Source organism: Nestor notabilis, unplaced genomic scaffold (genome assembly GCF_000696875.1).
Source record: "Nestor notabilis isolate BGI_N333 unplaced genomic scaffold, ASM69687v1 scaffold1198, whole genome shotgun sequence".
In the NCBI taxonomy this organism is placed as follows: domain Eukaryota; kingdom Metazoa; phylum Chordata; class Aves; order Psittaciformes; family Psittacidae; genus Nestor; species Nestor notabilis.
In genome coordinates, this window is record NW_009938533.1 from 41,178 (window position 1) to 52,384 (window position 11,207).

Here is an 11,207-nt window from a genome sequence, read left to right on the forward strand (position 1 = left end):
CATGAGTTTCTACATGTTCCTTCTTGCGTGATGCAATCCGATACTGTTCTGAATTGTGAATTCTGATTGCCAAAATACATCAGATAATTACAACACTAAGTTATTCAGCGTATTTGTTTTTAGCCACTTGAATCTAGTCAGCTGTCTGAGCCCTTCTGACAGAATCTATTGGCTGAACACATTCTTTTATAACAAAACACTCAGCTTCAGGCTCTTCTCTGCAACTCCTTGATTTCAATAATGTGTCAAAAGAATAGATTTGCAGAGAGAAGATGACAGTTATCAAGAAGTGAGTTCTTTCTTACAGCTGCCATAATGCTTATGCTTTTTGGAATCCCTCCATCAATTTTCTTGCCATTCTTTTGCAAGAAAAAGAATAATAAGGATATTATAACATTATAACTTTAATAAGAATATTTGAACCATTTGAAAAAGAACCAGGAATAAGATTCATGGGGTTTATGGGTTTTCTTTCTTTCTTTCCTTCTTTCTTTCTCTCTTTCTTTTTTCCCTTTCCCCTGGTGTAAATCAATGTAGAAGCTTCTGACCCTAAAAATCCAGAGTATGACATAAATTGAATTGGGAAAAAGGAGCTTAAAATACCTTTCATACTCTCAAAGCCAGAAAAGACAGGGAGTACTGAAAAGATGACTTATGGAAGCCAAAGCAACAAAGCCCTATCATCATCATCATCTTTACTACTGTTGTTGTTAACATTGATAAGTTTTGCAGTTAATGACTCCCATTATATACTGTAAAGCTGCACAGTTATGCAGCCACAGGAGGCACCAGGCAGTGCAACAAACAAGAACAACAGTGATGAGACTCTCATCCTTGGCCTGCAAAATCTTTCTTTGGGTGCATCTCAAAAGCAGCTTTGCTAAGATGACAAACATGTCTCCCACTTGTGTGTTTAAGTGTCTGCTTCTAAGCTAAAGATGAAGCAAAAAGCTCTTAGAGAAAATAAAACCCAATGGTATTAAGTGGTTAGTGTCATATAAGAAATCCACTTTCTGGTTCTGTCAACCAAATCAACAATTTGTTGTTCATGCCTCAAAGGCTGTCATTTACAATGGAACTAAACCTACACATTAGATACTACCCACACACCATAGGACAACTGTGAGGTTATCTAGCACTGGGTGAGAGAAGAATCCTAATCTCTGCAGGCAAGTTAAAGAATCAGCTGTTAAATCAGGTTTCACACAGAGACACAGACATATCAATAGTCATAGCTGAATACATGTGGTATACTCAATTTGTCCATAATATTAACACTGGAAAAACATACTGATGAAGTGAACTTGATTTAGCATAAGAAAGAATACCTATCTTCTAACATAGCACATAAAGGAAAATTTCACCCAGCTGATTCAAACCATCACACAAGGTAATTGGAAATACAGCAGGAACAGAAACCTCATATTGTCCAATGTTAAAAATAGATGTGCATTGCCCAGAAAGGTGCTAGCTTGTTTTCATTTACAGGTAAATAAAGTTAATATTTGCTTAATGCTTTGAAGATGAGGAATGGCACTAGGATGGAAGTACAGTTGTAACAGTGGCATTATCTGGAGACTGAGGGCTGCAAAATACTAGTCAAAGAGCTTAGAAACAGTTCAACTGTTTAACAAGTGTCAACTGCCTGGTCACTGGCAGAAGTATTGTGTAAATGAACATCCTATTAAGGTTTGCTAAATGAATGGCACTTTCTGCAGTAAGTTAATTTGGCTGGTTTAGTTTAAACCAAAGGATGGTGCTGTTTTCTGCCTTGCTGGCAGAAATGAAATCTGGTATGTTTACTTGTTCGGCATAGTGATATTCTCAAGTGATTCTCAAACTATGGTCTGTATCATCCAAGGTCAAAGCTCAAAAGCAGCCCCTGACAAACAAAACCTTCAATGTTTTATAGGTCTGCATTCTAAACAGTCTTGAAGGAATTTCAACAAAAGCAACTGAAAAACTTTGGATAAACCCTGTCTTCCTCATTTTTCAGAAACCCACATGTTGGCAAGGAATGATGCGAACCAAGAGGAGAATTTAATCTACAAAGAAGCACAAGTGAGTAGGTAAATTACCTCTATTAGAGCATAACAAAGTATTTAATTAAAGATAACGGACCACATCTCAAACCCTGGTCATTAGTTCGAATCCAGCCCAAACTGGTAATCATCACAATGCACACCATAGAAGTGATCATTTTCTAGTTTACTTGCATGTAACTGATTGCTTCTGCCTAATGGATAATGCCTGAGCCAAGAAATACAAAAGGCACTAAACTCCCATGCTTGCAGCAAAAGACTGGCTGAGATGAAGGACTCAAGTGGTCCAGGAATGAATTTCAAGCCTTGAAAACACCATCTGCCCCCTCTTCAATAAAAGGAGGAAATATCTTGTAGTGCATTTTTGTTGTACTATTGTTGTACTATTTGTTGTACTATATTCCACAACATACTAGTATGTTGTATGCTACTTGTCTTCCACTTCCTCAACAGGATAATGAGTGAGTAGAAAAATAATTCATTTCAGAATAAATTTTTTTCAATATAGAAAAGCCAAAGAGTCTTCAGTCAACCCAAACACTTAAAACTGCTCAGATCAGCTCCTCAAAGCAATGTACTAAGTATAGAATTAACTGCATATTCATTTATCTTCTGTCTACCTTATAGTCCCTCCTGCTGGAAAAACACCCTGTACTGCTGCTGTACCCACACGGTGGTGAAGATACTCAGGCAACAGCCTCAGTAATATTTTGAGCCAATATAAGCCAAACTAACGCCAAAAAAAGCAGCTTTCCAGCCACCGGCTCCCTCTTCCCTCCCATTCCCCCCCCAACCTTTTTTCTTTTGCTGTTTAAGTTTTACATGAGGAAATCTCTCCCAATTCACAAGTGAATTAGAAAATTAAAAAGAAGGTAGCACATTGAGAAGGAAGTTGTCATCCAACTGCAGAAATGTGCAGGACTGCTGCTTTTGGCAACAGTACCTGGTTTAAACTGCTTGGGAAACTACAGACTCAACACAAGGTAGGCTGGTGTTTCTTTATGTCAAGACTTGAGAAATATCTGGGCAACAGGAATAAGGCTTATCTATATGCAGACCTAGCCATGAGCATGCCTCACTGATTTGAAGTGAGTGAATATTACTTCCATGCTGTCCAAGATAACAGCCATCCCCTCAGATACAACAAAAAACCCAGTGTCATTTTGCTGAAAAGAGAACATAATTGTTATTACGTTTGCAGATATGTCCGTATTCCTAGTTTGAGCAATCAAGAGTCAAATCCTGAGTATCAAGAGTTCAAAATAAAGCAAAGAGAAAAGCTTCAGAAAATAGCCATAAGTGCCCACTGGTCCTGCTTTGAAGTGACATCAAACTCGAGGCAGCCCTTTGTGAAAGATGAAGCTTCCTTCTCATAGGTGCTGTTGTTACAAACTTCACTGAATGTTTGAGGCGCCTAAAAATCTCTTTTATGTATCATACTTACAGGCTGTAATCTCTTTTGCTAGTGTTTGCTAACTCAGATTCAATTCCACCGTACTGTAATCGAAATAACAACAGGCAGTACTACACAAAATCCAAGTAAACAGACTGAAATCAGATGATGAATCTTAAAATTGGAAGCAAACATTCAGAAACCAGGACACTAACCTTCTGTTACTTCTCAGGATCCTAATGACATATTAAGCAAATTAACCGCTATAAGCTCTCAAAGAAAAAAAATCCTAAAACCAAGGAGAAAGGCAGGTAAGCAACCATGGCCAAGGATTCTTTCTAGCTAAGGATCCTCCTCTGCACAATGATCTTGCACAGACAGCAAGCTCTTCTATCTGTCAGAAAGGTCTATTTGTCCTAGGAAGTAAGCTCATAAACCCATTCAAGCTGGCATTTCCTATATAAATATTTCAGAAGCAAATCCATGCTCTCCTTTTCAAACCCTCACTATTCAGAGCACAGGGATCTCTGTGCTGTAAGCATCTTGCCTTAAAATGGTGATTGCACCTCTGCACCTTCTGTTCATCTGCCAACAGCTTCTACAAGTTCTTCCTGCAACTTCACATTTCTATCTAAACCATATTAACAGGAACAAGAGCATACAGATGAGCATTAATCCTTACTGACCACAACATCACAGGGAACAACAAGCAGAGCTGGAAGATCTGGATGCTGATCCAGCTAAGTCTAAGGCAGAATACACAGGGCAAACTGTGGAGGTACTGCTCTGGTCAGTAATGCAGGAACTTATGACACCCAGTTACTCACACATTTCACTGTTGTGTTAATGTTAAGTTGCAGGTGCTTCATTTTAACAGTTACCTATATCCTGGCCCTGGGGCTGAGCTGAAATAATTCTCTATAAAAGCTTCAGTCTTGGAGTTTATTTACAGAAGAATATGGCAATTTTCTTGTAAATGAGGAACACATTCAAGTCATCTTTAGTTACTCTGTTTTATCAGAGTCAGAGGATACAGCTGGCATCCTCTCCTGCCTCAAATGTACCTGCTTTCCAACTATAATGTTTCATCCAGGCTTACCAGAAATTGTAACAGTGGTGTGAATGGACATAAGGTACCAGCTTAGATGAGAAACACAGTTAGGCTCAAGTACACCATTACTCCCCTGACAGGCAGAGACCAACTGTGGAATTTTGACTAGCACAACTATTTAAAAAATTAATTATTTTAAAATAAGAACTACTATGAAATCTTCATCAGGGACTGTAGTGACAGGACAAGGGGTGATGGGTTCAAACTGCAACAGGGGAAGTTCAGGTTAGATATAAGGAAGAAGTTCTTTACTATGAGGGTGCTGAGGTGCTGGAACAGGTTGCCCAAAGAAGTGGTGAATGCTCCATCCCTGGCAGTGTTCAAGGCCAGGTTGGACAAAGCCTCGGGTGACATGGTCTAGTGTGAGGTGTCCCTGCCCATGGCAGGAAGGTTGGAACTGGATGATCTTAAGGTCCTTTCCAACCCAAACCATTCTATGGTTCTGTGACTTATTAAAAATACTAATAGATACTGTATATTTCTAAATTATTCTATACTCTAAATTGCTTGAAGTCATAAATTAGCCGAATCCTGAAAAATATGCTCCCCTATACACCACAACTGCAACATGCTCTCTCCTCATAGAGATAAAATACAATCACAGAAAAAAACCCTAAAAACCTAAGATAAATTGGAGAAAGCTCCAGTTATTTGCTTTGAATGAAAGAACAAGGATCAAACCCAAACAACATTAGCTGGCTTAAACAAAAAAGAAAAGAGGCTGATGGAAGGAAATTTCATACATGCTCAGAGTAGCTACCAAAACCCCCAGTTAAAGATATTACAGGATTGTGTACTGCTGTTCTACAAATGTAAACTGCCCTTGAACAATTCCTGCTCTGAATTCTATTTTCTTTAACTGACCCTCTGAGAAACGGTCACAAGCACTCTCTGTTGCTGGCTAATACGGAGCTTACACAGCCCATAAAGAACTTTTAATGACATTTCTGTTTCATATTGAAGCAAGAATTGAATTCATGCACATATTAAGCAATTTTCATAGTCTAGGATAAGCATCAAATTCTTTCAGCTGAGACATAAAACCACCAAAGAACTGACCATTCATGGCACGAGAGAGTCACAATACGAGGTGTTAACTCCAACGTCCTGGACCAACTCCAGCCTGTCTAATTGCAGTCAGCCTTTAACTTCTCTTTGCAATTGCACACTGATACAATATTCCTGCCCACTCCTTGGACTGCCCTAGCATGGTATTCCTGGTACGTGTTCCTCCACAGTTACAGAGTTCTGTTCTGTATGTTGCCGTGTCTGTGGCCATAAACCTTTTGCCTAAGATCCTCTAGGTTGAATGACTAATATAAATGTTTTTTCCAAGTGTATATTAAAAAAGAAAGAATAAAAAGGAGCCTGCTTGTTGCTCAGTGTAAGATTGGGTTCCCCAGAAATGGACAGAGAGAACCCAGGAGAAGATGGTTTTGCATATCCTTTAAAGACTGAGTAACCCCAAACCTACTTTCTTCCTTTTAGTAGGTGTTTCAAGGTGCTTGTTCTGCTAATATCATCTAAAGGTATTAAGATGTTCTAATCTCCTTCTTGTAGAGAACATGTTGTGCAGCTTAATTTCTTCCTTAATTACTGCCAAGTGCCACATTTTCTCTCTAGGCAATTATAACAATAGATTATTAATGCCTTTGGCTGGGCCATGGAAAATCATCTTCTGAAAGCCAGCAATGAGCTTCTAACTCTTTGTCAGCAACTGTTCATACTATTGGGATGAAGAGTTTAAAGTAAACCACATTCTACTCCTGAGCGCTCCTACCCAGCTTGCAGAGAAACTCTCTCTACACCATCATAAAGCCAAACAGTTAACAAGTTTGGTTTTATTAGTAAAACAAAACTATGTTTTATATTTTGACACAGAGAAAATTAACTGATTATGAGTGAAAATCATCTGCAGGCTTTTATATAGTAAAAAATCAGAACCAGCTGCTTGGTGCAGAAGGTTAATTAATACTCCAGTGTTTCTTCTTAACAGAGGTGGGTTCAAACAGTGAAACTTCTTTGTCTTTAAAGAAAAAACAAAGTTCCCCAGAAAAACTTTGATCATCAGTGTCTCTATAAGAGAAATAATGGAGGAATAACATGGAGAAAATTGTAGGCACAGGAAGAACTAGCTATTTCATCAGGATTACAGGAAAGAGCCTTGCAGATCGTTTAAGATCTTCACTATTTCCACTGCAGTTAAATCATTTTTAAGATAACTAAGCTCAGACTAAATTCAATAGAAATAAAGAAGAGTGTGTGTGTGGATGCATGCATGAAAAAGAAATAAATAAACAAGCAAGCAATTTAGTGTGTGCAATAGCAAAAGGGAAGAGTTCGCATTTCACCATCAGGATATAAAATGTTATAGTTATTTTGCCAGTTGTCATAAAATATATGAGCTTCATCTGTGCAAGTTACCAACACAACACATCCACAAACACACATCCACAGAATTATTACCAAGTTTCATAGCACATACCTTTTATACAAGGAAGAAAAAACCAACAAGCCCACAATTTGTTTTATGAGTAAATCAAACGAATTTGCTTACCACAGCTGGGGGATCATTCCAATCCTCATAAGAAATAGCAGCATATGGGTAAATTCTGTCATTGATAATCTGAAGAGTAGCAAGAGCGATTGCTTTCATCGATCGAAAATATGCTTCCCAGAACCACCTTGCCTGTAAAGAGAATAAAGTTCACTGTCACACTGCACAGATCCAGGACTTAATAATCAACTTTGGCTTGCCATGCACGATACATTCCATGCAGTCAACATACCAGGTGGAGATTAAATTAGGAGGCATGTTTATTGTAGGTAGGATATTTCCATAGAGCCTGAAGGCTTCAAACTCAACTCCACTCCCCAAAAACCAGGACTTACAGCCAATAAAAGGAAGCAGCAACATTGCTTTGCAAGTGATTAAACAGAATGAGAGTACTTGAAGGAATCTATTACTTTCACGTATCTGTCGTATGTTTTCCTCTTGAAAAATGTCAAAAGCAATTTGACCAGAGAACAGAAGAAATTGCTGTTATACTCTGTTTTCCCAAGGCAAAGGAATCCATAGTGTAGCTAAACAACCAAGTAAAAGCTGCAGCCTAAAAGGTCTTGAAAGTCCTACAAGGAACTTAGAAGTCACTTTTTAACATCAGTATTTGAGACAGCTGATCAGGTAGGGAATGTCAGTACTCATGAACCAAACTAACACCTTCCCAAGTCTTCCAGAAAACAAACATTATACAAGTAAATGTTAAGATTTGTACATAAAAGCACATGTGCACGCCAATTTGTTACAACTGTTCATCTAATTTACAGCATAGTGTAAAACCACCGAAATGAAAGGAGATTTTCTTACAGAGATACACTGAATTGCACAGATGAATCATTTTCCACCTAAGTCCCTGTCATGCAAGTTTTAATCTTATCCCAGTTCCTGTGTAAGAAATGCTGGAAGAAAAGCAGGGTTTTGGCAATGAAAATGCTGACTTATCTGATTCTGTTACAGACATAAACATACTTTCTAAATGCCTAGAATCATCCAATGATCCTGTAGGACCCCATCCAACCCAGAAGGAAACACGCTTTGCCAAGTGAATGTAGTTCAAGAGATATGAATTTATTTCAACATAGTTTTCCTTGAGGAAACTCCAGCACCTTGAAGCATCCAGCAGGTAATGTAACTTCCAATCTCCTCATAGTTCAACATCAGCTGTGAGAGTGTGTGTTTGCATCTAGGTAGTAGGGCAATTAAAATAAAAGGCTTTTTTTCATTCACTGGAAGCTTAAGAAGCTTTCAGATCCAGAATATAACAACTGAAGACAACATACAAATTTGGGCAAGTGCTATATTAATCTTGCCACAGATTCCTTAAACAGCAAAAAGACTTTAATTATATACTACGATAATATTAAATCATATTATTTAGCATATTAAGTTACTGAAGGAATACCATGCTTTTGGAGGAATACCAGACTTTGGTACTATGAACCAAAAATAACTCTCATTTAGCTGTTGTTAACAAGTTACCAGTGTGTCTCACTTCTTAAATAGAAGACAAAGAGTGATTCCTATATGTAGATCTTGTGCTAAGGCATTCCCAGGCTAAAAACCAGGGTACAGGAAAGATTACAAATAGGGAAAATACAAATTCACAAGCAAATCTGCACATATTCACGCATGTTCTACCTTGTACTTTACTCTGTGTGTAAGCTACAGGATTCAGAACTAAAGACCTGTTGCTGAAATACTGGCTCTAAAACTCTGCTTTATGGGTAGTTTGTAGAACAGGTTCTTCAGAAGACTTCTGTAAATATTTAAGATGAAAAAAACCCCACGTTACAATTAATAAAGGCAAGTAGGAAAGAGATAAATGCTCTCTGGAGCACTATTTTTATTGTGAGAAAACATGAACAACCAAAAGCCTTATCACTTCAGAGTATTTTATTAAGGAGACTGATAAGTCTGATTCAAAATGACACTTCTCTGGAGCTTGTCATTCAGAGACAATGCAAAGCCATTTCACTCTAGAACAGAATCACTCCCCTCTCCTTATTTTTCTCCCTGGTAAGACTTAACAAACTGGACAACAGGCCAACTACCAAGAACAGTGAACAAAATGAATATTATAGATATCCAAAATGAATATTATGTATGTCCACCTGTAAAAGCAGAAGAATGATATAAGCAGGTAAGAATAAATGTCTGCCTTCCTAAAATACCAAAAAGACATTAAATCAAGCAAACACCACATGCTAAGCAAAGACATAAGTACTCCTTTCCCCATTTGTAAGAAAAACTGTATTATCCAGAACTCATGAGTTCTGATATAAAAACAAAACCAGAAGCAGATGAAGAATTCAAATTGACCAGAACAATAAACCTCTCAATTCAAGTACTCTAAATAAACAAGGGTAAGAACACGGATTTCAAATTTCATTTTCACTTTAGACAACAATTTAGAATCACTGCTATAATCAGCACTAAGTAGGAATTATTTTACGTAGCCTTTTAACATGTAATTTTATATAGCAATTAAGTAGCTATTAATTGTGTGAAATACACACAGGACTCTGTATTTCACTGTTATTAAATGACAGCATTCCTATGCTGTTCTAACTCAGATTGTTTATTTATACTGTAGTATCTATGATTATCTAGCTTCTTAACAACCAAAGCTGGTTTTCCTCCTTCAGCAAAACCAGGATGGATCTGCTCTAGCTTCTCTTTGCCAAAAGAACACTTGCAATGTGAGGCAAGATTACACCTTTATACCAGAAGCAAAACTGCAGAAGAGGGCAGAGGGAATTTACTTTTTATAGACTAATATTTATGTAATTAATTTTTTGTAAAGAGCCAGAAAATGTTCCCACAGTTGGCTTTAAGTTTTTTTGAGTTGTGTTTCTTTAAGGCAGAACTCAAAACCTTCCAAGGGGATTCAAAGTCTCCAAACAGATGTTTCAGGGTCTCGTTACTTCCTCCCCACCTTGTTTGCTTTTATAAAGCAGAACTGATTAACATGGCTTGCCAGTGTCGGCTGCTCAGCATGTGAAGTTACTAAACATGTTGGGAAAGTTTTCTATTGGGAAGATATAAGTCGATTCCATTTGAAATGTAACTTCTGCTCTAGCTGGTGTGGTTGAAAAGCTTATGTTGGAATGTAACAGATACCTAGAGGAGATAAAAATCCCATGAACTCGTTTGGGATATAGGAGAAACAACAACGAGAGATCTGTTCCTGACTTTCTTGGCATTCTTACATACTGCTTCTGATCTGTCCATTTCTCTTTTCCTTATCTATGAAGTCAGAAAACTAATGGTTATATATTTGAGAGTAGCTTTAATATACTGGGTAATGTTTTTAAAGTATGGCAATTTTACCATACTAATCAGACCTACCTGAAAGCCTTTCAGGATCTTGAAATAAATGATCCATAATTACAGATCTTGTCTTACATACAGCACTGGTTATACACAGCTACAAGTAGTACCTCAGAGCAGCCTTCCAGTATATGAAGGGGGCCTACAAGGATGCTGAAGAGGGACTCTTCATCAAGGAGTGTAATGACAGGACAAGTGGTGATGGGTTCAAACTGAAACAGGGGAAGTTCAGGTTAGATAGAAGGAAGAAGTTCTTTACTGTGAGGGTGCTGAGGCACTGGAACAGGTTGCCCAGAGAAGTGGTAAATGCCCCATCCCTGGCAGTGTTCAAGGCCAGGCTGAACAGAGCCTTGGGTGACATGGTCTAGTGTGAGATGTCCCTGCCCATGGCAGGGGGTTGGAACTAGATGATCTTAAGGTCCTTTCCAACAAAAACCATTCTATGATGCTATGATGTGGTCAGGCTGCCATTCCTTTCAACTTGAACTGAAATTAACTTCTAATACTCCAATAGTCTCCTTGATGAGGTTTCAGAATTTTCTCAGGAAACAGACTACATGGACCACAGACTTGCAGAGAATGCTAACATTTTTATACACCTAAATATTGCTTAGCTCATGGGCAATCTAAATTGTACACAGAGATCAAAAGGATACTTTCTACAACTGCTAAAACAACACAGACGAATGTATGTTAACCTATGGGACCTTGCTCTTGGTGTATGGCTTACCAGGAATTACAAACAGGTATGTAAGAAACACAGCTTCTCTT

General features: G+C 38.0%; 1 protein-coding gene across 1 annotated transcript in view; it reads right to left on the reverse strand.

The window, feature by feature from the left end:
* The window catches only part of EXT2 (exostosin glycosyltransferase 2), a 74,142-nt gene that overhangs the window by 31,460 nt on the left and 31,475 nt on the right, over positions 1 to 11,207 (reverse strand). The window contains exon 7 of the mRNA XM_010019352.1: positions 7,104 to 7,235. Within this exon, the coding sequence (XP_010017654.1) occupies positions 7,104 to 7,235 (132 nt within the window). The remainder of the gene's footprint in view (positions 1 to 7,103; positions 7,236 to 11,207) is intronic.